The 27,500-nt window shown below is 46.7% G+C and overlaps 1 protein-coding gene across 2 annotated transcripts in view; it reads right to left on the reverse strand.

Moving 5' to 3' along the window:
* Positions 1-25,429, reverse strand: part of LOC147025906 (uncharacterized) — a 129,096-nt gene extending 103,667 nt beyond the window's left edge. For both annotated transcript variants that reach the window (XM_085880806.1, XM_085880805.1), the window contains exon 1: positions 25,258-25,429. In XM_085880806.1, the coding sequence (XP_085736932.1) occupies positions 25,258-25,423 (166 nt within the window). In that variant the 5' untranslated portion in view covers positions 25,424-25,429. The remainder of the gene's footprint in view (positions 1-25,257) is intronic.
* Positions 25,430-27,500: the final 2,071 nt, after the last annotated feature.

The raw sequence follows: 27,500 nt of genomic DNA on the forward strand, positions 1-27,500 counted from the left end.
ATGGCCATAACTTGGGAAGCACTTGTCCGATTAATATCAAACCTTGAAAAGGCACATCCTCAGGTCCCCAGCAATATACCTGGCAAGTTTCAATTAGATCGGACCAATGGTTGTCGAGAAACAGCGGTCACACACACACACACACACACACACACACACACACACACACACACACACACACACACACACACACACACACACACACACACACACACACACTGCTGGAATTATAGATAGATGTGGCAGCGCCAGGTATCCATGCACACCTCATGAGATTTCTTACAAACCACGGAGGAAACGTCGTTCCCTTTGCTGCACCAAACCCACTCTTCGGACTTCACACAGCAGGACTTAATTTTTTTTACTTTAAATTCCTTTAAACAATTATCGAAGGCTAATGCAAGAGCTTGTACATAAATTATATGCAGGACAAGGACATTAGTAGACCAGAGAGTTCATAGAACGCATTACCCTGCGCAGTCTTGAGAAAATAAGGATGTGGGCAGGATCTACGAGCGGAAAATTTGATTTGTCGAGATGATGTAAAATGCTGTAATATATATGTATATGTATATGTGTATATGTATATATATATATATATATATATATATATATATATATATATATATATATATATATAAATATATATATATATATTTATATATATGTATATATGTATATATATATATATGTATATATATATATATGTATATATATATATATATATATATATATATATGTATATATATATATATATGTATATATATATATATATGTATATATATATATATATATATATATATATATATATATATATATGTATATATATATATATGTGTATATATATATATATATATATATGTATATATATATATATATGTATATATATATATATATATATATGTATATATGTATATATTGTTGTGGTTACCAGATTCGCAAACCACCATTCAGGTCCCTTAGGTGAGGTATCTCGGTAAGTGCATGTGTAGTTAGGCCCAAACCCGTTGTCTAGTGGGAATACATGTCATTTATACGTGCTGCGACTCTTCAGGATAGCCGTTTTTCTTTTACTATCTTTATTTTGGACCAACCGCCATGATCACAACCACAACATCAACCACCGACCACAACCACCGCTTCACCACAACCGCCACGACCTTTACCGTCACAACTCGCCACCATCGCATCACCGTCATCTCGCGCCACTCATGGGCACCGATGCTGGACTCATGCAGAGCGCACGTGGAACAGCGTGTACAAAACCACGGATTTTCTGCTTCAAAAACGGATCGAAAACGACACACGCCCACTTTTTGCCGTCCAATCGGTGAGCGAGGGGCGAATTGGCCCCGCCCCCAGGGCGATCGATATATGCAAATTTGTGGATCAAAAAGCCTTCACGCCCACTTTTTCTCGGGCCAATGGGGAGCGAGGTGAAAGGTCAAAGGGAGGGGGTCAAAGGCGAAGTTACGGGGGGATAAAAGGACGGTGTTTGTCAGTCAAAGGAGTCGTAAAAGTCGGAGCGAGTAGTAAAGGTCGGAACGAGGCGAAGGAGTCGGAACAGAGAGTCAAGACTTCGCGGGCGGTGGAGCTGCTCGTCGTGTGCGTTAAAGTCGGAACGGAGGGGACGAGCTGTGGAGAGGCGGCGAGGGCGGACGAGGGGGTGCTCGCGTCGTGGAGGGAGCTGCACCCCTGGGAGGCCGGCAGCGCGACCTGGCCGAGGTGGAGACGCTCGTCGCGCACATAATAAAGATCCTCTATACCCCGAGCATCAGCAACCCCCTCCTGTTTCCCCCCGCGCTGAGATAGTGCGACCAAGGGGGCCCCGTTCCCACCCCCCTGCCAGGCACTGTCCACGAGGCCCGCGGGTTGCGGGGCCATCGCCGCTCCGCATCTCATCACCAGACGGGTAGGCCCGACCAGGTCTCGGCCCCAGGCCTACCTCATTCTTGAGGGTATTTCTTTTCCTTGGTTTTGGGTATGTGTTGTCGGCGCCGTCTGTGAAGTAGAATTGTGTAAGTGTTGCCGTGTGCTCGGTAGTCGGAATTAGCTCTGCACTGTGTTTTCACTTTTATGTTTGCTTTTTGTGTAAATGGAATTGTGTTTTCTTTTTTTTGTGTGCATTTGGTGGAATTGTATTTGTGTGCTTTCCGTTCGTCGCGAATAAATGTGCTTTATTGTTGAACTGTCTCCCGCTTCGCTTCGTCTTTTCCCCCATTGAATCCCCATCTTGCTTCACGTAAAGGGTTGGTAGTGGGCTGAGTACGCCCGATAATTAATCGAACCGTCGAGGTCGACGATAACACCGCTCGGTTATTCTGATAGTACGGAACGGGTCGCTTAAGTGGCCCGTGTCCGAAGTCGACCTGCGGCGAGGTGCGATCGCCCGGTCTACCCTCCGCGTGGGTACTTAGGTAGTTCGAATTTGGCGAGCAACCCTATCCCACGCGGGGGCTGATTGGCTCGATCGCGGTGAGACCGAAAGGTCCACCCGTGACTGGTTCCCGGCGTTAGTCCGAGAGGGTCACGACTGGATTGTCCGTCCGGTGGGCGACGTGCCGCGATTCGAGTTACGTGGCCGTCGCACGCCGGCGGGCGCGAAGACCGCAACACTGGTGTCAGAAGTGGGATACAAATTCATCGCCCTCCTCGCGGCACTGGTATCGGAGAACAGGAAAATGGGCTGTCCTGTCTCCGGCTAAATTCACGGGAATCGGTCCAGGGGTGAGAGAAGCGACCCCCGATTCCCTCCAAATTACGAGCGAGTTAAATTAACCCTTCACGAGAAGCAAGATGGCGTCTCAAGGCGAGCGGGAGCCGGGGGTATTAGAAATGTATATGTGTAATAATGTAGAGTCCATGGTCCAGGATGGAATCCCCGAGCAGGAAATGTTGATTGTGCAGGAACACGGACTCGCCCAACTGAACCCAGGGCCCGAGGTGGGTGCGGCAGCGGCCGCGGTGTATGACACCTCCCCCCCCCCTCTCCACCAAAACCCTTCCCCAACCCTTGCCGAAACGGCTCAGCTGAGTGCATCCAACATGGCCCAGCTATGCGCCATGCTGGCGGCAATGAACGAAAAGATGATTGCGAAAATGATCGAAAAAATGGATGCAAACACAAATGAAATGAAAAACGAAATGAATGAAGTGAAAACGACGATGGATGCGAATACACAGCAAATGAGGGAAGAAATGAAAGAGCTGCGGGGTGAGACGCAGAACATGGGCCGATGCCTGCAGGCGGGCATGAAGGCCGTGACCAGGGAGCTGGGAATGGCGACTTCACGTGTGGGAGCAAACGAGCTGGGTGGGGGTGCAACGGCTGACAGGCCCGCGGTGGAGGCGGGTGAAAAAATAATTCGTGGAACGTGTTGGGCGAGGGTCGTGACGATGACCGAAAGGGAAAAATTAAATGGGGAGACCAAAACGTGTGAGACGAGACACGAGGTGACGACAAAGGAAATAATAATAGTTGAGACAAGGGAGGTAAAGGGTGAAGAGTTGGCAGTGACGGTAGCCGGGAAGGGAACGACAGAGGAGAGACTGCACGGTGAGGACGGGGTAAGTGACGCACACACACACACGGAGGTAGTGGAGGATAATGGGGGTGAGCTCGCGGAGCGTGCAGGGACCCGGTGTGAGCAGCGGGATGGCCTCCTCCAGGAACGAGGGGAGGGAGTATGCCCCCTTGAGGCGAGTCACGACCAGGTGAGTTCGGTCGTGCTTTGCGTGGTTGAGGGGACGAGTGCTGTGGACAGGTGCACGGAGAGCTTGGGGGGTATGGAGGCCCCGGAGACCCTTGTGGGGACACAAATCCCCAGTGTGGTTGTCCCTGTGTGTGTGGTGCAAGGTGTGAGTGCGTCCCCGTGTGTGGAAGCGACCCCGTGTGTGAGTGGTGTGGTGGCGATGGTGCCGGAGTACGTGCTTCCCAGCACGCCGTGTGTGGATGAGGCACCGTGTGAGGTGAGTACATGGTGTGTGAGTGAAACGGCCAGTATGAGTGAGGCACCGCGGGTGAGTGCCCCCGCGTGTGTGAGTGAGGGACGGTGTGTGGATGAGGCACCGTGTGTGAGTGAGGCCGTGTGTGTGAGTGAAACGGCCAGTGTGGATGAGGCACCGCGGGTGAGTGCCCCCGCGTGTGTAAATAGTATGGGTTGTGTGAGTAGTGAGGCACGCGTGAGTGAACGGCCGAGTGCAAGGGAGACCGTGTGTGTGAGAGAGCGGTATGTGAGGGAGATGTCGGTTGGCATGCGGGAGCACGCAGCCGCGTCTCCCGGTGTGAGTTTAATGGTGTGGACTGTGTGCGTCGTAACACGCAGGTGTGCGTGGGTTGAATGGCGACGGAGACGGCGACAGAAGAAAGAAAGCCGGGTAGCGGCTGTAGCTGTTTCGAGGACCGTGCCGGGTTCACCCAGCAGTGAGCACGCGGTTCGTGCTGTGCAACGCACGAGACCGCCACGTGCTCGCTTGCGAGAGTGAAGTCCCGGTCCGGAAACGCACGCGGTGGATTTGCCGATCCCGCGGACGGACAAAGTTTAGGCAGGTAAACGGATTTGGACCGACGGGTTCTCCACGCGATCGTGTGTGTTAAGCTCCAACGGGCAAAGCACATGCGTTCGCCTGGGGAACCCCTCGAAACGTGGGGCTTATGTTTTTTTTTTATGCGCACGGTGACGCCATGGCTGCACGTGGGGTTGGAATCCGGCAGGAGGGGTATCTCTGCCGGATGGTCCCGTCCAAGGAGGGACGAGGAACACGTGCAGCTGCATGACGTCACGGGCAGGTGTAAAGTGCGCGAGCTCTGAGTTGCCGCGCAGGTGCTGCGCATGAAAAAAAAAAAAAAAAGCAAGCCTCACTTTCGGGTGTACAGGATTCCTGGGCAAGGGGTGAAAGACCCCCTTACCTGGGCACAGGATGAAAACTAGTTAGGGGGAAGGGTTAGCTTAGTTAGACCGACTTCATGGGGCAGGGGTAAGTCCTCATGGAGTCCGTGGAATGGATTAGGTAGAGGGATTGTAGCCAGATTTAGGTTGGGAAATAAAATGAATTATTTGAGAACAGTGACAGACAGTGAATGTGTAGTGGGGACGTAGTTTAGCTACGTAGGTTAAAAGGGAACGTGCTGTAGTTTAAGGGATGACGTGGGAGCACGAGTTAGTTAGGGGATGTAGTTAGAAGGATGGCAGAGTTCAGCGGTGTGTGTGTGTTGAAGAGTTGTGGGTTGTGAGGTGAGTACGTGTACATGCTGAGTGAGTGAGGCCAGCGGGTCTGTGTGTGTGTGGAGTGAATGGGGAATGCATGGTGCGATGAGTGATTGGGGGGAGGAGTGACTCCCGCCCAAGGGACCCCGGGGTCAGAGTAGAGTGAGTTAGCTGGGTTAGTCAAATTGAAAAATGGAGGTCGTTTTGTTGTTGGTGGGAAAGTAGGCTCGAGACCCATTTGGAGGGGTGCAGGAGCCCTGTTGACGGGCTTGGGAGCGTGGCTGCGAAAGGTGAGTATCGCTGAGTGGGTACCCCGGGCACCAGGCTAGTCGGCCGCGGTAGGCCATGGGCCCATGGGGGGCCGGGATAGAGTAGTGGGCACGGGTGCGCCTGCTTGGTGCGGGGGCCCGGGGCGCCATTAGCCGCGTGGGCAGTGTTGTGGGCACGGGTGACCCTCGGAAAGGGGCCCGGGAGGCCGGCCTGCCACGTGTGCGTTTCAGGGGAGGTGCCATGGGGGGCACTCCCCGGTGTTAGGGAGCTGGTAGGCTCGGAGGCAGTGTAGTGCCCGGGGGTGCCATAGCGGGAGAATCGGCAGAGGGTCATGCCTGCCAAAGGGAGCCACGTGTCCCAGCCAGGAGACCGTGTGAGGGCACGGAGAGAAAATTGGGGGGCGAGGCCCGAAACTGTGAGGACACCAACACAGGCGACGGGAATCTGGGTTTATAGAACCAATAGTTTAAGCGAGAGGCGCTTGTTGAAAGCCCCGGGGTAGTTTAGCAGTTAAATGGTTAGGGTAGATTAGGAGATGTACCCCTCCGCACCATCCATCCCCTCGCTCTCATTGTGGGCCGCTGGACCCACTTTGGGTTAGATCGCCGAACTCTGGGGAGGCCATTCTGAGGCTTCGTTGGGCTTCGACACAGGACGTTAGCTCTCCCTTATTCCCCTCCGGGAAGGGAACGTAGGGGTTGGGAGTAGGCTAGGTGACAGAATAGGTTAGCCGAACAAGGACGATAAAGGGGGTTAGGGGACGATTTATAGTGGGGAAGTAAAAATAAAAAAAAACAAAAAAATTAAGGGGGCTAAATTGGTTTTTCACAAATTAAGGGAGTGGGTATGTACAGTGACAGGCAAAGGCGATAGGTTGGGAGGGAGACAGGTAGGTAGGTCCGAGCCCGCCTTCCAAGTGGCCAGCACCACCGCACTCCCTCCACCAACCTCCACTGAACGGCAAAGGCTGGCCAACTTCATCGGCTGGCCGTGTTTTGCTTCAGGGCGGAGGCCGGCCAAGTTCATCGGCAGCTGTGTGCTGCAAGGCCTGTGCCGGCCAGTTCATCTGCTGGCTGTTTTTCTTCGAGGCCTGTGCCGGCCAGTTCATCTGCTGGCTGTTTTTCTTCGAGGCCTGTGCCGGCCAGTTCATCTGCCGGCTGTGTTTGCCTGCAGCGGCCTTCTTCTGCGGGCTGTGTTGCCTGCACCTTTGCCATGCCATGCCCACTGCCCACGTTCACCAGCCCCGTTCAATTTTTGCTTTGCCCCCCCCCCCCTGTTCATTTCCATGTGCGCCAGGATCAGAAAGCAACAGTTTGCAAGCTGCGAGAACTGCCCTGTTGGCAGCTACAACATGGGCCTGCAGTGGCGGCCCGTGCACCGTGTTTGTGTTCATCCATCCATTCGTTGTGCTCGTTGCGTGTGCCACTTGAGCTGGCACGGAGACTGCATTTGTGCAGCCCATGCACCGTTGTGGTTCACTGCATTCGGTCCATCCATTCATCCATCCATTCGTTGTGTTCATTGCGTGTGCCACTTGAGCTGGCACGGAGACTGCGTTTGTGCAGCCCATGCACCGTTGTGGTTCACTGCGTTCAGTTCAAAAGGGAAGGCCTTGGACTGCGTGTGAGCAGCCAGCCACGTTCCCTGTCACCTGCATTGTTTGAGCCAGAGACTGCATGTGGGCAGCCTGGCTCCCTGCTAACTGCTTTTCTTTTGCAGAGTTCAGTGATCCTGGGCCATGGTTTAGTGTAAAATTTGTAAGTTAAGGTTAAGATGTACTGTACATATGAGTGCGCCCCCGGCATGTATGTCTTAGCGCCGGCAATTTTATTTAAGTCGTCCGTATGAGTGAGTTTGTTTAGATAGTTACGCAGCCCTCAGGTTATTTATTTTGGGGACACGAATACCATGAATGTCGCACTCAGGGATCCGTAGGTAAAGTGTACTAGGGGAAAACTACACATGATGGCACACGAAAATTTGACGACTCGGGACGAGTCTGTAAAAAGGGAAGGGGGTAGTGTTGTGGTTACCAGATTCGCAAACCACCATTCAGGTCCCTTAGGTGAGGTATCTCGGTAAGTGCATGTGTAGTTAGGCCCAAACCCGTTGTCTAGTGGGAATACATGTCATTTATACGTGCTGCGACTCTTCAGGATAGCCGTTTTTCTTTTACTATCTTTATTTTGGACCAACCGCCATGATCACAACCACAACATCAACCACCGACCACAACCACCGCTTCACCACAACCGCCACGACCTTTACCGTCACAACTCGCCACCATCGCATCACCGTCATCTCGCGCCACTCATGGGCACCGATGCTGGACTCATGCAGAGCGCACGTGGAACAGCGTGTACAAAACCACGGATTTTCTGCTTCAAAAACGGATCGAAAACGACACACGCCCACTTTTTGCCGTCCAATCGGTGAGCGAGGGGCGAATTGGCCCCGCCCCCAGGGCGATCGATATATGCAAATTTGTGGATCAAAAAGCCTTCACGCCCACTTTTTCTCGGGCCAATGGGGAGCGAGGTGAAAGGTCAAAGGGAGGGGGTCAAAGGCGAAGTTACGGGGGGATAAAAGGACGGTGTTCGTCAGTCAAAGGAGTCGTAAAAGTCGGAGCGAGTAGTAAAGGTCGGAACGAGGCGAAGGAGTCGGAACAGAGAGTCAAGACTTCGCGGGCGGTGGAGCTGCTCGTCGTGTGCGTTGAAGTCGGAACGGAGGGGACGAGCTGTGGAGAGGCGGCGAGGGCGGACGAGGGGGTGCTCGCGTCGTGCAGGGAGCTGCACCCCTGGGAGGCCGGCAGCGCGACCTGGCCGAGGTGGAGACGCTCGTCGCGCACATAATAAAGATCCTCTATACCCCGAGCATCAGCAACCCCCTCCTGTTTCCCCCCGCGCTGAGATAGTGCGACCAAGGGGGCCCCGTTCCCACCCCCTGCCAGGCACTGTCCACGAGGCCCGCGGGTTGCGGGGCCATCGCCGCTCCGCGTCTCATCACCAGACGGGTAGGCCCGACCAGGTCTCGGCCCCAGGCCTACCTCATTCTTGAGGGTATTTCTTTTCCTTGGTTTTGGGTATGTGTTGTCGGCGCCGTCTGTGAAGTAGAATTGTGTAAGTGTTGCCGTGTGCTCGGTAGTCGGAATTAGCTCTGCACTGTGTTTTCACTTTTATGTTTGCTTTTTGTGTAAATGGAATTGTGTTTTCTTTTTTTGTGTGCATTTGGTGGAATTGTATTTGTGTGCTTTCCGTTCGTCGCGAATAAATGTGCTTTATTGTTGAACTGTCTCCCGCTTCGCTTCGTCTTTTCCCCCATTGAATCCCCATCTTGCTTCACGTAAAGGGTTGGTAGTGGGCTGAGTACGCCCGATAATTAATCGAACCGTCGAGGTCGACGATAACACCGCTCGGTTATTCTGATAGTACGGAACGGGTCGCTTAAGTGGCCCGTGTCCGAAGTCGACCTGCGGCGAGGTGCGATCGCCCGGTCTACCCTCCGCGTGGGTACTTAGGTAGTTCGAATTTGGCGAGCAACCCTATCCCACGCGGGGGCTGATTGGCTCGATCGCGGTGAGACCGAAAGGTCCACCCGTGACTGGTTCCCGGCGTTAGTCCGAGAGGGTCACGACTGGATTGTCCGTCCGGTGGGCGACGTGCCGCGATTCGAGTTACGTGGCCGTCGCACGCCGGCGGGCGCGAAGACCGCAACAATATGTATATATGTATATATATATATATATACATATATATATATTTTTTTTTGCATACCTTGTCGAGGCTCGTACGAGAGCTGACACACAACGCACAACAAGGGGGACAAGAGACAAGAGTGGTGGGAGAGGGAAGGACAAAACAGTGGGCAACAGAGACATTAGGAGATCTGTGGTAGGGAGAGGGATGGGGCGGGGAACACGGGGAATACAAGATGGACACTACAGGGACTTTCAGGTCCTTACATGACAGGGAATTCCCGACAGGGCAGGGAATTTGAAGGAGGTGGGTTTGGGGTGGATTAACGGGGGTAGAAAAGATCGTGGGTTTGGATGGGGGAAGATAAGAGGTGGTTGTGAACAGGTGTTCTGAAGAACTGGAGGGAAGAATGGGATTAAAGAGAGTGTGGGAGTTTATTCCCAAGGCAGGAAAAAAGAGGAATGAAAGAGTGAAGGTGAGCGGTGATTGCCACCAAGTGCTGTGATTTTTATCCAAGTACTGCTAAACGGTAGGGCTTTGAAAGTGCCACAAAGACGATTTGTGTTCTTTGGTGTTCAAGTACAATTCAGTTGAAATAAAATTAATATTTTGAAGGTTTTAGAAAAAAACAATTCTTCGGAAGTTTACCACCGTCGATGCAGCATCTTTTACACCACCTTCCTTACTTAATGCGTTACATCAGTTTTTCATGCCCTTTGTTTGTGTCCTTTATGACATCCTTAAAAACAGTAAGTTTCTTGTTCTTGTTCTTGTTAATTATTTCCAATTTTGTTTGACTTCCAGACAGGCAGAGTAAAATAATTATTTTGCTCCTCTCTGCGCGGGCACGATCGGGACGAATTCCGAGCCAAAGTACTGCAAAACTACAGGTTCGTTTTCCAATTCGTGTTCGGAATAAAACATTTAATTGAAATCAAGTTCTTTCTCAATCATAAAACGACATTTTCAGACAGACAAACAAAGTCAACCAATCGCTTCACCCCACATTTCGCTTCACGAGCGCAGAGTAAATATTGACCAATGAACAGTGTAAGCTATGTGCTCATGGGATCCAAGCACAATGAGCGAAATGCTGAAAAATGGAATAACAAACAGGCCTAAGCTTGCCTGTCCAAGTCAGGAACACAGTTTCATGGCAGACGTACTGGGTCCGAGAGTGAATGATGGATTCACTCAACTTCATGATAGAAGAATGTGTTCCAGTAAGCATTTAAAAAGTGAATAGTGCCGACAGATGTGCATCATTTATTTTGTGGGCTGAATGAGTTATATCGTTTAATCATCCTTATATATGTTCATGTATTCAATAGTCCTCAAAAACTGTACTTTGCCCTTTACATCATATCAAGTACATAATGAAACCATCTTACCGACAGCTTTGTACTGAACACAAATTATTGCGTCAGCAGTTTGTTTACATAGAAACACAAGTGCAATCTGGAAGGAAAAACAAATATCAGGTGTGTTGGTTGCTTCAACCTTTGCTCCTTCACAAAGCCTATGCATGGCCAATCTCAAGAGCATGACATGGCGGCATTGAAATTTCTCCAGATATGACGGATAACGAAGCCTGTGACCGCCTCGTGGGTGATGCGATCGAGAGAAACTCCAAAGGGCTGGATATTTTATTCTGGGATTCACCATGGGCCCACAGTGTGTAATTTTACTTTTTATTTATCTTAGGCTCTGCTGTGTTTGGTGATGGATGGAAGGCCCAAGAGGATTTTTTTTTTCATGAAAAACGGGCCTTAAATGGAAATTTCAAATTCTCTCTGAATTACAGGCAGAGAGGGTGAAACAGCAGGTCAAAGTTAGATCTGCAGACTCCAAAGATGTATTGCAGCACAATGATACAGAGGCCAGCCAATTTATCAATAATGGATTGTCCTTTAACAAGTGGCCTATACAGGATGAGTGCGAAGGAAGAGTTTGAAGGTGTTGTGGACATTTGAAGAAGTACAACTTGAAATACACAGAATGTCATTGATTTTGTACGGGTGCGGACGAAGCCACAATGGAAGTTACAATCACAGCCCATGCTGTACCTGTGGAATTTTTTTGCTGGATTCACCATTGTTAGTTAAATTAATATAGCTGATTTCAACCACTGATGTTGCAAGGTTCCAAAAGAGGTTACAAAATGTATGAGGTTCCAAAAGCAACGTGAGATTCCCAAAAGAGCAGGATAATGCAAAAGGAGCATCATGGGATTCCACAAGGTAGAGTAAATGTGATTCCAAAAGGTGGGTGAGATTCCAAAAGGTAAATGGGGTTTCAAAAGGTAAGTGGGATTTCAAAAGGTAAGTGGGATTTCAAAAGGTAAGTGGGATTTCAAAAGGTAAGTGGGATTTCAAAAGGTAGGTGGGATTTCAAAAGGTAGGTGGGATTTCAAAAGGTAGGTGGGATTCCAAAAGGTAGGTGGGATTTCAAAAGGTAAGTGGGATTCCAAAAGGTATGTGGGATTCCAAAAGGTAAGTGGGATTCCAAAAGGAAAGTCGGATTTCAAAAGGAAAGTGGGATTTCAAAAGGTAAATGGGATTTCAAAAGGTAAGTAGGATTTCAAAAGGAAAGTGGGATTCCAAAGGGTAAGTGGGATTCCAAAAGGTATATGGGATTCCAAAAGGTATATGGGATTCCAAAATGAAAGTGGAATTTCAAAAGGTAAGTGGGATTGAAAAAGGTAGTTGGGATTCCAAAAGATAAGAGGGATTCCAAATGAAACTTGAGACTCCCAAAAGAGTATGAGAATCCATATGGAACATGGGGTTCTAAAAGGTAAGTGGGATTGCAAAAAGTATGTGGGATTTCAAAAGGTAAATGGGATTCCAAAGGGAAAGTGGGATTGCAATAGACACACAAGACTCCCAAAAGAATATGAGAATCCAAAAGGAGCATGGGGTTCTAAAAGGTAAGTGGGATTTCAAAAGGAGCACTTATTCCCAAACAATTATGGAATTCCAAAAGAGGCATCGGATCCAAAAGGAGTATAGGATTTCAAAAGGAACACAAGATTCCCAAATAAACATAGGATTACCAAAATATATACTTCAAAGGAATTGTTTTGTAAGAATCAATTACGTATTCTGTACGCAAGGGTGGGGTCAGAGGGGGTAGTTGGGGAGCAGGAAGAGTCATGTTGAGAAGAAAAAATGACATAAAATAAAGGGAAGAGATGAGGAAAAGGCGTCAAGTATGAGGAAGAGGGAAACAAAAGGAATTGGGAGCAACAGGAGGGGAAGGAAGGAGGATGTATGGGCATATTAAGGGAGAAAGGAAAGCTCATTAGACTGTGCCATTTTTGCTTACATAATATGTAGATAGTCAAAGATGATCAAACTATGAGAGAAATGTTTCTGTTGCTTTGACAGTGTAGTTATGATGTATAATCCATTTGGTGAGTATGATTAGGAAAAAACTTTTGCAATAGTATGATTTTTCCCATGAATAAGTCTGTACCTCGTATATTGCATTACCAAAAGTATTAGGACAGAAAGGAATATGCAGATTTAAAAATCAGACTCATTATTAGTCTCACCAGTTAAAAAAGGGAAGCGACGGGCTAATGTATTCTGTACGTCCGTCGACATTGTGAGATACAGGGCGTCCATAAAGTCCTTGTGCAACTTTGAGCTTTTATACCCTTTTATGGACACAAGACAGAAACAAACGACAAATGGCGTTTGAAAGCAAAATTCATCACGTTTTGTTAATGTTAATGGTTTTATTATTGCTGTTGTTAAATCCACAATTCTCCTGGGTTTCTTGACGAGTTGACATTTTCTGGTGAGGCAACTTCTCCACTTGTGGTGAAATCAAACACCACAATTACCGCATTTGGTTCCCAAACGAAGATGATTAAATCTTTCATGTCTTCAAATTAAATCTTTCAAATTATGTCTTCCCAGACAAGTGGATCGGTCGACGTGGACCAATTGCTCAGTCACCTCGTTCACCTGACCTGTCCCCATTGGACTACATTTTATGGGGCAATGTAAAATTGGTGTTTACTCATCAAAACCACATCCTTTGGATGAACTTAGGACGATGATCGCACGTGCAATCCGTCGAGTTACTCAGCAGCAACCGGAGAATGTTTCAACAAGCTGTAAAATGGGATTGAACGATGTATTGTGAAAGATGGCGGTTATGTTGAAGTTTTAAAATTTGAACTTAATCGAGTAGAATCTTGATGAATTATGCTTTCATGAACCGTTTATAGTTTCCTTCCATCATGTGTACATCAACAGTTATAGGAGCTCAAAATTGCACAAGGACTTTATGGACACCCTGTACTACAACATGTACGTATGTCTTTTTTTCAGATCTACGGTCATCCATATGTCCCAGCGAGTCTCTGCATTGTAAAATGTAGTCTTGTTTGATTTTTAATCGGTATCAAATCAATGTCACTAACTCTTTGTGTGCATGTGTAGCCTGTGTGTATGTGTATGTATGTGGGAGCGTGTGCGTGTGTGCGTGTGCGTGTGTGATGTGGACATGTACATGTATTAGTCACAGCAGCTGTGATATTAATAGTGACATGGCAGACACAGTTCATCCATCAAACAGGAGAGGAAGAGACGTCGATAATGAGACACAGATGTTTGGGTAAAGCAGTAAGGGATAGCATAAAAGAGGGATGGTAGATAAAGTAAATTTTATCAAATTTTTTTAAAAACTACTTTTTGGTTGTTTTTTTTTTTTCTCTCAAACAAATGTGATAAAGAAACATGAGTAAACGAGGTGGCGAGTAGTCGGATGAAGGTGAATAGAGATGAGTTAAGAGGGAAAAAAAAAATAAAGTGGAGAGTTGTGGAAACTTGGACATTCCTGCATGTTGTTTCTCCACAAGATGAATGTGCTCGCTCTGTTTTGAAACGTTCATTTCCACCACCTGTCATTCTGTGACCTCTTCGAGGAGACAATTTATACGCACATCGTTCTCATGAACATCTCATCCCACAAAGAACATAATCACGAGGTGTTTGAAGTTTCAGGAATTGCGGCGGATCTTGAACTGGAACCCAAGCTTAAACAAACGAACTTCGGGCGTCTTGAGTTACCTAAAGATATGTGAAAAATATTTTACATTTTGCCCTGCAAGCAACTGCAATCACGTTAGATGTGCAATTGAAGACTCAAAGTCTTTTCAAAGTAATAAATCAATTGTGGCACAACGTTCGGCACGTGTCAAAGTTTGGCTACAACTAGTATCCACAGCACTGTGCTCACTCCTTGTCAGAAATAAAAAAAAACTTTATGGAGAGAACAGATATTTATTTATTTATTCATATGCAGCCTGTTGCTGTGTGGCTGTGTGGCTGATGCAGTGCCCCCGTTACCAGTAAGCTGGTACTCATTTTACCGATCTCAAAAAGATGACAGGCTGAGTAAACCCACCTGGAGTAATTCAATGTCATGACAAGGGCATGAACTCAAGACCAAAAAAATCTTAAAGCAGCCACCTTAACTGTGAGGCCAACATCAGGCTTGAGTAAATGGAGACAACTTGATACACTTCCACCATCTACTGTGCCATCTCTAATAGAAAGGGTAAAATGTAACTCAAATTCTGAAAGTAAGAAGATATTCAGTACATATTGGGATCAGGTCATCAAATCTACAGGCTGACAGGATGGCCTACACTCAAGAGGTAGGCACACTTGCCTGCAAGCCTTTTAGCCTGGGTTAGAATCCTGACCCAGCTATAAACTGTCATCCTGGTGTTTCACAGGCAGGATGATTCATCAGTGTGTGTGCCGTCCCTCGGATGGACATTAAACTGGACGTCCATCTGTCGGCATTAGTTTGTGGATGGTAAATATCCCATGATAGGTGAGCTATCACTGGCACCCTGGGAAAATAAATTCCTACTCTAACTACTTCTGGGAGGGATGACCCCTGGATAACCAACTCTTCCAGTGGAACCAATGCTTTGTAACACAGAGTATGGTACATCAAATCACATCAACAACTCAGGTCATCTGATCTCTATCATCTGGCAATGTCCTCAACCTGACAATGTCCTCAACCTGACAAAAACCGTAACATCCTCAATCTGACAACATTCTCAATCTGACAATGTGCTCAATACGACAATATTATCAATGTGACAATATCATCAATGTGACAAAGTCATTAATCTCACAATTTCCTCAATATGGCAACATCATGAATTTGACAATATCATCAATATGACATGCCTGGTGTTGGCTTAATGGTTAGAGTGGTGGGATTGGGATCCGAGGGTCCAGAGTTCAAACCCTGCTCAGCTGTTGAATTTTAATACAGGTGGGGTTAACTCGACCTGTCATCCTTCCGAGGTCAGCAAAATGAATGTAACTGGTATACTTTGTCTGGTATATGGTCTTATGCTCTTATGCTGTCTTATGCTGGTATACTTTGTCAGAGTGGTGATTGTGTCCAATAGCCAAGGAGACTGCTTAGGCAGCACCAACGCTCTGCACTGAGTATGGTCCTCATGGATGGATGGACAATATCATAAATTTGACAATGTCCTCAACCTGGCAACATCCTCAATCTGGCAATGTCCTCAACCTGGCAACATCCTCAACCTGGCAACATTCTCAATCTGGCAATGTCCTCAACCTAGCAACATCCTCAATCTGGCAATGTCCTCAACCTGGCAACATCCTCAATCTGGCAATGTCCTCAGCCTGGAAACATCATCAATCTGGCAATATCCTCAATATGACAATGTCATCATTCTGGCAATGTCCTCAATCTGATAATATCCTCAATATAACAATATCCTCAAAATGACAATGTTCTCAATATGACAATATCATTTCGACAATTTCATCAACATGACAATAACCTCAAAATGAGGTAATTGTTATTAATATGACAATGTCCTCAATCTGATAACATCATCAATCTGACAATATCATCAATCTGACAATATCATCAATCTGACAATATCATCAATCTGGCAATATCCTCAATATGACAATATCCTCAAAATGACAATGTCCTCAATCTGATAATAACATCAGTCTGATCATGTCCTCAAAATGACAATATCCTCAATCTCACAATATCGCCAATTTGACAATATCATCAATCAGATAATGTCATCAACATGACAATATCATCAATCTGACAATACATTGAATACCAGCAAATATCACCTGTCGTTTCGCTGACAGTAATACTAAAGGAGGGAGGGAGAAAAAGAGGGGGGTAGAGATAGAGAGGGCGGGGGAGAGAGAGAGCGGGGAGTGTGAAGAGGTGGAGGGGAAAGGAGAAAGTTGGGAGGGGGAGCGAGGAGAAGTTGGGGAAGGGAAGACAGTTTAAATTGAGAGGAAGGGAAGGCAGACCTGTGGTGGAGCTTTAATTATGATATCATAGCGTCTCATCAAAATGATTCTGCATAGAAGTAGAAGGGCACTTGGTAGCATACATACCACCACCAAATAATGGCTGATCTATGAGAACATATCGGGCCCAATACATTTTTGTAATATCATGTTGCATAATATCGTTTTTGGCCGCATCTCTCAATGGTGAAGAATCACTTTAAAATTCTCATTGTCGGATCCTGATTACCAAAATGTAGTCAGTTCGTCCTTGCCACACACCCAACCTGCCTACCAAATTTCATCCAGATCCGTAAACAACTTTTTGAGATATCCTGCACAGACAGACAGACAGACAGACAGACAGAGAGGGATGAAAACATAACCGCCTTCACCTTTAGTGGCAGAGGTAATAACAGTGAAGATTGAAACAAAATAATGTCTGAAATCCATTTTCTACCGCTCATACTATAAACACAGCCAGGAGACAAACTCCTGTCCAGACAAGTCTGGAGACAAACTCCTGTCCAGACATAAATATCGCTCGGACGCATCCGGAGACAAACACCGCCCGGACGCGTCAGGAAACAAACACCGCCCGGACGCGTCCGGAGCCAAGTTGGCAGGAGACAAACACCGCTCAGACACGTCCGGAGACAAACTTCTGTCCAGACATAAACACTGCCAGGACACGTCCAGAGACAAACACTGTCCAGATATAACCACCCTCTGGATATGTCCAGAGACAGAGAGAGAGGTGAGGGGAGAGTGAGAGAGGAGATGTGGGAGCAGGGTACTGCGCTGTCTTGGGAGGGGGTAGAGCAAGGATGGGATAAAGAGAGAGATAGAGATAGAGATACAGGAGGAGTTACATCAGTTTGAGGTCTGTGCAAACATAACTTTTTTTAAATGTCTGTTTTTTTTTTTTTTACCAGATTTGCTTTGATTCCCTGTTGATCACATCGCGAAACATCCGAAAATATAGACATAGATCTGGCAGACGCCATTGATAGGCAGTCCCTCTGGGGGACAGGACGGGAGGTCAAGTAGTGAATGCATGGAATCAAATAGCTCAATGAAGCTGGTTCCATGAAATAGACATTGCAGACTATCCACCATCTTGCCTGCTCATCTGTGCACGTGTCACGTGGTACATTGGTTCGGAGTCTGCGCAAACGTTACATTCATATTTAAAACGTCCATTAAAAAAAATTTTTTAACCAGATTTGCTTTGATTTACTGTAGAGCACCTCAACAAACCTCCGAAAATATAGACACAGATGTGGCAGACACTATGGATAGCAGTGAATATCCTCAAGCAGTGAATTGCTTTAAATGATATAGCTCAATGAAGCTGGTTCATTTTGTTACGTTCCTAAATTGTTTTGTTCACTCAATACAATTCTCCAAACAGTCGAAAAAGATAAGTTTAATGCTTTGTGGAATTTCACATTTTTTGTGTATGTATATCATCAATATGACATGGGATTGTTTACATAGAAGGAGGGAACATTGCCTTGCTTGCTTAAAGTAAATATGTATATCAGCTTAGTTATGAGACTCGTTATTTCTTTAAATTATCAGATTTCACAACAGATTTTGACACTTTTTTAGTCCGGATGATATCCGATCCTCAAAACCGAAATAATATTTCGATGATATAGTTTAAATAGTCCGTGAGAGAGTAGATCGTGGGAAATCGTATCATATAATGCATGTAATTGCTCCAAGCTCCTAAATTGAAAACTATAGTACTTACAAAAGCGATGTATACAGTGATTCGTAGCAATGATGAACAGGCATTCGATACGAGTGAGGAAAGTGAAAACAAAACTTTATCATTCAGAAATCATTGCGGCCTGTTCCAAGTCAAGGCATGGTTGAGCAGGCCAAAAACAGGGTGGCTTCAGACCCCAGCGAGGTTACCTAGGAAACACCTTAAGAACCAGAGAGCAAGGTGGCTGACGATCGCCAGATGAAGGATGTAATTAAATAATGCATTAATTATCTTCAAAAGGGGTGTTTTAATTAACCCAAACACCCAATTTTCACTCTTGCACTTCCTTGGAGTTTTCTTAGTATGCATGCTAAGTTTCAGGCTGTTAGGTTTTATTGTTTCGGAGTTATGGGGAAAACACACTGACACGCACACACGCACGCACGCACACACAGCCTTTTATTAGTATAGATGACAATGTCCTCAATCTGCCAATATCCTCAATCTGCCAATGTCCTCATTCCGGTAATATCATCAATCTGGCAATGTCCTCAATCTGACAATGTCATCAGTCTGGTAACATCCTTAATATGACAATATCATCAATCTGACAATATCATCAGTCTGGTAACATCCTTAATATGACAATATCATCAATCTGACAATATCATCAGTCTGGTAACATCCTTAATATGACAATATCATCAATCTGAAAATATCCTCAATATGACGATGTCCTCAATCTGAAAATATCCTCAATTTCATAATACCCTCAATCCGACAATATCATTAATCTGACAATGCCATCAATCTGACAATACCATCAATCTGACAATATCCTCAATCTGACAACACCCTTCAATCTGACAATATCCTCAATCTGACAACACCCTTCAATCTGACAACACCCTTCAATCTGACAACACCCTCAATACGACAATATTCTCAATCTGACAATATTGTTACGGCTGTGGAAATTTGCATTACACCATGAAGGGCCCTCAGGTGAGATATCTCTAAGTACATGTGTAGTTAGCCCAAACCCGTTGTATAGAGGGAATTTATGTGATTCATCCGGGCTGCGACGCTTTGAGTTAGCCATTTTTTCTGTTCTATCTTTATTTTGAACCAACCACGTCTCAACCGCCATCACACAACAACCACGCCACCGCCACCATCTACGCTCCCACATCATCGCCATTCCCAAACGGCACCATAACCATCAAACCACCACCGAAAACCCTCCACCACCTTCACCTCTCACCTTCACAACCAACAACCGCACCACCAGTGAACACTGAACGTCGGGCTGTCTCGGGCCCGTTCGGCGATTGGTGCCGAACGCACTGAGCCGCGAACACGAATAGCAGCCTTTCCGAGGGGAAAATTCGGATCAAAAACGCTACACGCGTTTTTTGTCCTCTGTCCAATTAGCGAGCGTGGGGCGGCTTGGCTCCGCCTCCAAGCGTGTCTATGTGAAGTTCGTATATGCAAATTTTAGGATCAGGAGAGGTTCACGCCCATTTTTGCCCGACCAATGGCTGACCGGGGGGGGGGGCGGCGTGGCCCCGCCTCCAATCGCGTTCTGATCCTAAAATTTTCATATACGCTTCTTCTGCTGCCTATAAAAAAGGCGAGCGCAAGGCGAATTAAGGAGAGTGGCAGAGTCGAGTCGGTCGGGTGAGGAGAGTGCGGAACTGAGAAGAGTTGCAGGAAGAGTCGAGTTCTGGAGTTGCCTGAAGAGGGTCGTCGAGAAGTGGCTGTTGGGGACGCGTTGCGTTGCGTTGGTGGGAGTTCGGGTCCGAGGCGAGAAGGACGGCGGTCGGCGACGAGGTTACGGTGTGGGGGATCGCTCGTCTCGTCGTGGGACCCAAGCCAGCCAGCCACTCCCCTCCCCAGGGCATCAACAATCTCCCTTTCCCCCGCGCTGAGATAGTGCAAAAGGGGGCCCCGTTCCGACCCCACCCCAAACGTCGTGCCAATGAAACTCGCCAAGAAGCACGGAGTCGGGGCACAGCCGCGCGGCCACATTTGTGGCTCGCCCGCCAACGCGTCACGAGGACGCGGGTGGGACCCCCCCCCCCCCCGGTCTCGCAGACCTGGCCGCTCCTCTAGGTCCCGCGCACATTTGGCCTACAGGCCTGTCTGCCTCCTTGTCTATGAGGGTGGCTTCTTTCCTTTGATTTTGTGTAAATGTGTGTTGGCACCATCTGTGAAGTAAAACTGTACAAGTGTTGCTGTGTGTGCGCGTAGTCGGTATTAACTCTGCGTCGTTTTTGCTTTTATTGTTTTGGTTGCTTTATGTGCATTTTGACTGTATGGCTGTATATACGTGCTTTCCGTGTGCCAGGAAATAAATGTGCATTGTGTGAACTGTTTTCCCATTTCGCTTCTTTTCTCTAATTGAATCTCCATCCTGCTTCACGTAAAGGGTTTGTAGTGGGTGCAAAACGCCCGGTAAATAATCTGAACCGTCGAGGTCGAAGCTAACACTGCTCGGTTATCTCGATAGTACGGAACGGGCCGTCCAAGCGGCTCGTGTCCGGAGTCGACCTGCGGCGAGGTACGATCGCCCAGTTTACCATCCGCGTGGGTACTTAGGTAGGTCGAGTTTGGTGAACAACCCTATCCTACGCGGGTGGCCGATTGGCACGATCGTGGTGAGGTCGAAAGGCCCACCCATAACTAGCTCCCGGCGTTGGTCCGAGAGGGTCACGACAGAATTGTCCGTCCGGTGGGCGACGTGCCGCGATTCGAGTTACGTGGCTGTCCGCACGCCTGCGGGCGCGAATTCGCAACAATATCATCAACCTGACAATATCATCAATCTAACAATGCCATCTATCTGAAAATATCCTCAATTTGACAATGCCATCTATCTGAAAATATCCTCAATCTGAAAATATCCTCAATCTGAAAATATCCTCAATCTGAAAATATCCTCAATCTGAAAATATCCTCAATCTGGCAACACTCTCAATCTGGCAACACTCTCAATCTGGCAACACCCTCAATCTGGCAACACGCTCAATCTGGCAACACCCTCAATCTGGCAACACCCTCAATCTGGCAACACCCTCAATCTGGCAACACCCTCAATCTGACAATGCCATCAATATGACAATATCATCAATTGAGCAATGTCCTCAACTTGGCAACATCCTCAATCAGGCAACATCTTCAATCCAGCAATATCTTTAATCTGCCAATAATGTCCTTAACTTGGTAACATCCTCAATCTGAAAAAATCCTCAATTTGACAATACCCTCAATCTGACAATACCCTCAATCCGACAATATCATAAATCTGGCAATATCCTCAATACGACAATACCCTCAATCTGACATACCCTCAATCCGACAATGCCATCAATCCGACAATGCCATCAATCTGACAATGCCATCAATCTGAAAATATCCTCAATCTGACAACACCCTTCAATCTGACAATGTCATCAATCTGACAATGCCATCAATCTGACAATGCCATCAATCTGAAAATATCCTCAATGTGAAAATATCCTCAATGTGACAATGCCCTCAATATGACAATATCATCAATTGAGCAATGTCCTCAACTTGGCAACATCCTCAATCAGGCAACATCTTCAATCCAGCAATATCTTCAACTTGGTAACATCCTCAATTTGACAATACCCTCAATCCGACAATGCCATCAATCTGGCAATATCCTCAATACGACAGTACCCTCAATCTGACATACCCTCAATCCGACAATATCATCAATCTGACAATATCATCAATCTGACAATGCCATCAATCTGACAATTTCCTCAACCTGACAATATCCTCAATCCGACAATATCCTCAATACGACAATATCCTCAATACGACAATATCATCAATCCGACAATATCCTCAATACGACAATACCTCAATCTGACATACCCTCAATCTGACATACCCTCAATCTGACAATGCTATCAATCTGACAATATCCTCAATCTGACAATACCCTCAATCTGACAATATCTTCAATCTGACAATATCCTCAATCTGACAATACCCTCAATCTGACAATACCCTCAATCTGACAATACCCTCAATCTGACAATATCATCAATCTGACAATGCCATCAATCTGACAATGCCATCAATCTGACAATATCCTCAATCTGAAAATATCCTCAATCTGACAATACCCTCAATACGACAATATCATCAATACGACAATATCATCAATCTGCCAATGTCATCTATCTGACAATGCCATCTATCTGAAAATATCCTCAATCTGAAAATATTCACAATCTGAAAATATCCTCAATCTGACAACACCCTCAATCTGACAACACCCTCAATATGACAATATTATCAATTGAGCAATGTCCTCAACTAGGAAACATCCTCAATCAGGCAACATATTCAATCCAGCAATAATGTCCTTAACTTGGTAACATCCTCAATCTGAAAATATCCTCAATTTGACAATGCCCTCAATCTGACAACACCCTCAATCTGACAACACCCTCAATATGACAATATTATCAATTGAGCAATGTCCTCAACCAGGAAACATCCTCAATCAGGCAACATATTCAATCCAGCAATAATGTCCTTAACTTGGTAACATCCTCAATCTGAAAATATCCTCAATTTTACAATGCTCTCAATACGACAATATCATCAATTGAGCAATGTCCTCAACTTGGCAAAATCTTCAATGTGGCAACATCTTCAATCCAGCAATATCTTCAATCTGGCAATGTCCTTAACTTGGTAACATCTTCAATCTGGAAACATCTTCAATCTAGCAACGTCCTTAACTTGTCAACATCCTCAATTCTTCAATGTCTTCAATCCGGCAACATCCTCAATCCAAAAATATCCTCATCCTGAAAACATGCTCATCCCAACAACGTTCTGAAAACAACTTCTCAATCTGGCAACGTCTTTAACTGGAAAAACCCTCAACATCAAATTGGCTAATTCCTCAACCTGGCGAAGTCCACAACTTGGTAAAGTCTTCATCTTGGCAACATGCTCATTCAATGTAACTAAGTATTCAACTCTGCAAAGACTAAAATTTGAGAAAGTCCTTAATGTGAGAAAGTTCTGAACCCAAGGAAAATGTTTAACTTGAGAGAGTCCTTAAAATTGAAAAAAAAAATATCCAAAACACATCAAGCAACTACATTTACCTGACTACGCCTTCTGCTTGAGCTTGTTAAACAACCCTTAATATTTCAAAATAGCGGGTCTTTAGAGCAAAATGCCTGACTGATGGGGCTATAAGATGGCTCAGGCCTGGTAATGGTAAAACCAATCCTTTATAATGCGAATGGTGAGAATGAAACCAATAATGCAAATCTGAGCATGTGACGCATCAATGATGAGTGCCTTTCCACGGGATAGGTGCTCAGCCACTGAATATGAAGAGCAAGTACAGTGCACAGGATAGCCGGCTTAAATGCACTATTGTTCAGTTTCCAGCAGAAGCATAAAGCGATTAACAAACCGACAATAACAAACAAAGTTTCCTTTCCTTGAGAAAGAAAATTGTCGGAAGTGGTGGAAGGGGCAGGAGAGAGAGGCCGGTTCATGACAAGGCCAGAAATCGGTCAATTTGGCCAACTCCATCCAGGGGGTCCCCGCACGGCATTATTTATATTTTTTTTTCTTTTTTTTTAAGGAAGAGTCACGGGGGGGGGGGGGAGGGCTGGGACTTTGGCCTGTACTTCTCCAAAGATAAGCTATAATGGTAGATTGTAGATCTGGAGCAGATACAAAAGGCTGTGTCATCTGCCTGATGCCCCCTTTGTGTCCTGGATGCCAGAGATGCGGAAGATGGATCGATAAACCCGAGGAAGCAAATCGATGTTTCTTTTCAAAGCCAATGGAGACACTTCATTTGTGATAAGATCCGTGCAGGACTCATTTGCTTGTCCAAAACACTTCTGTCCACGGACATGCATGCCTGCGGTGTCTATAACCTCAAAGTGTTTCAAAACCTCCATCAATTTTCCCTTTCCTTACCTTCCCCCCCTTCGATGCCCCCCCCCAACTCATTCTCCTCCTCTTCCAACCCCACCTTAAGCCCACTTCTCTTCCTTACTGACCCCACCCCACCCAGGACTGCCAAAAGGTTCACTTTTCTTTCTTTGCCTTTCCGGTCTATCCCTTCCTACGTATTTTACCAAACAAAGCGTGCCGTGAGCTGGACCCGTTTCATCAGACAAAACGAGCCAAGAGCTGAACCCGTTTCATCAGACAAAACGAGCCGAGAGCTAGACCCGTTTCATCAGACAAAACGAGCCGAGAGCTGGACCCGTTTCATCAGACAAAACGAGCCGAGAGCTAGACCCGTTTCATCAGACAAAGCGAGCCGTGAGCTGGACCTGTTTCATCAGACAAAGCGAGCCGTGAGCTGGACCTGTTTTATCAGACAAAGCGAGCCGTGAGCTGGACCCGTGTGAGCACACAAAAGCGTCGTCCTCGATCCAAGTACTTTGTACTCGAAACGCAGCCCGACCCCGGCCGTTAATATATAACTGTTATCAAGCCCTTTAACCTTTAATCCCAGTCATCCGAAATCAGTCCGTTCTCGTGACGACCGACGGTCCCCCCGAGCCGAGCCGGGACCGCACGTCCGTGTGATGTGCAGGGATGTGCCGCACCGCCCCGGCACGTTATGCGGTGTAAACACCGTGCACAGCCGGCACGCCGAAAGGTAAAGGTTGATAATAATAATAATAATAATAATAATGATAATAAGCGGGAAGTTTCAAGCGACAGTTTTAAGTAGGCCATCCTCCGGGCTCGGGCACGCGCGGCAGAAACGGTCACAAAGACCACAAACACGGAGGATTGATGAAAGTTTGGAAAGTTTAAGATCAGTGAAAGTGAAACACTCGAACGTTCGCCAATTCCTCGTTCGTCACGATTCCGTGCTGTGTGTGTGTGTGATGAGTGCTGGGCACACACGCACTGCACTCGGTTTGCTGAGCGTCCCCTCCGATGGGGGGGGGGGGGGGAATCCTCGTGGACACCGGACGCCGAGTACTCACCGTGGACAAGACGACGAGGTGCTCGGTTCGAGGCGGTCCCAGAGCCCGGCTCCGCGCACACAAAGACGAGTTTGAGAGGAGCAAAAGGCGGTCTGGGACCGAACCCGCCCAAACACCTCCCCTCCTCCCTTCCAAGCACCTCCCCTCCTCCTCCCTCCCTCTTCATCGGAGCCCTCCCTCCGAACGTCGGGCGGGAAAGCCGTCCCGGAACACGCTTTTTACACTCCCTGGCTCCGAGGATAATAAGCGCGGCCCCCGAAAAGCAAAAAAACCCCTCATTTGTCCGTTTTATGCAGAATCTTCGTTTCGAGTCGTTTGTAAAATGTAAATCAACTCCTCATCTTTTGTTCCCTCTTTTTTTTTAATGATGCATTTCAAAATATTCATGACGTCATAATATTACCGATCGTTTCATTGTTGATGAAGCTGAGGCTCATCGCGATTCACAAAGCGTCCCCATGAAGCTGTTTTTGTCTTCGCTGTCTTTTTGCGTACGTAATATGTGGATGGATCAAAGCGTACGTGTTTGGTCCACAAAATGGACGACGTTTAAGATCACCCTACCCCTTCTTGCTGCACATGCGGAGGCAACGAAGAGACATGTTCATTATTATCGGAGTTCACACACACTCCCCTCTGGGCTATCTCGTGTGTGTGTATGTGTGTGTGTGTGTGTGTGTGTGTGTGTGTGTGTGTGTGTGTGTGTGTATATGTGTGTGTATGTGTATGTGTGTGTATGTGTGTGTATGTATGTGTATGTGTATGTGTATGTGTATGTTTTTGTGTATGTGTATGTGTATGTGTATGTGTATGTGTATGTGTGTGTGTGTGTGTGTGTGTGTGTGTGTGTGTGTGTGTGTGTGTGTGTGTGTGTATGTGTGTGTGTGTGTGTGTGTGTGTGTGTGTGTGTGTGTGTGTGTGTGTGTGTGTGTGTGTGTGTGTGTGTGTGTGTGTGTGTGTGTGTGTGTGCCGCCCCTCAAATGGACGTTAAGCAGGCCGTCCTGTGTGCCAGCATGATTATTTGGTGGACCTTGAAGAGTGACGACCCGTCCATGATCATAACCCTTGCCAGGAAACCTCTTTGGTCGAATCAAGATGTCATGTATGGAGAAAGAGCATCATGGCGTCTCCCAATATCCCACACCGCGGTCCCACCATCTTCATGTCACGCTCAAGTACGTCCGTCCGCACATTCTCCGCCGCTCTCTTCACTCCCCCGAACCCTACTCTTCTTTTACTTCCAATCCCAATCCTCCATCTTGGGCTACCAGCACTGGTGGGGGGCTGCATTACGGAGCACGCCACACTTGGCTGTGTCATCCCCAATTATGTTCGGGACGTTAATGATCCCTCATTAACAGGGAATTTGGCCATAATGTTCTGTTTATTTTAAAATTTAGAGGAGGTGCACCTTGTTAATTGAGCTACATAATTAACATGTCGACTGTCAAGAATATAAAACAATATTAAAACATGATGTTCACGTCATCATGCCATCCATACCTCCACACCCTCGAACTGCACAACGTGATGGTAAATTCGAAACCATAGCGACAAGAGCTTTAAGTGTGACGTCATATCTCCGGTATTATCTGGTACAAACAGTGTATCAGTTCCAGCTGGTTTAACGTCCTCTGCACGTCGCTAGCGTTCATTGAACATTGCCCTTTATACGGAAATAGAGACCGTTGGTCTTCGACGTCGACCCAACATCATGGCCACCGGGTTGGACCATGTCACCAATTATGTGGCTGTGCCAGCTGGATATCCGTTGCAGAAAGAGCTTCCAGTTAATGAAGTTCGTGACCATCCTCCTCTCTGGCTGGGTAACTGGAACATGCACATGAGACGCAGCACACGCTGTATAAATTCCCCGAGAGTTCAACACGAAAGATCAGCACATTCTCCATGAACATCCTTCGTGTCTCTGACACCATCAGGCATCCGGAGCAGCTCGCCAAGTTCTCTGCTATATAGTTCACCGCCAAGTTCTCTTGGTCCCGATACTACATGGCTGTCTCATTTCCTCTACACACACACACACACACACACACACACACACACACACACACACACACACACACACACACACACACACACACACACACACACACACACACACACACACACACACACACACACACACACACACACACACACACACACACACACACACACACACACACACACACACTATCAGCTATTCCTAAATTATAATATTAAGATTGTTGTAAATGATGATA

The sequence above is a fragment of the Eptatretus burgeri genome, chromosome 5 (assembly GCF_056783735.1).
Source record: "Eptatretus burgeri isolate ZD-2024b chromosome 5, Ebu_testis_v1, whole genome shotgun sequence".
Lineage (NCBI taxonomy): Eukaryota > Metazoa > Chordata > Myxini > Myxiniformes > Myxinidae > Eptatretus > Eptatretus burgeri.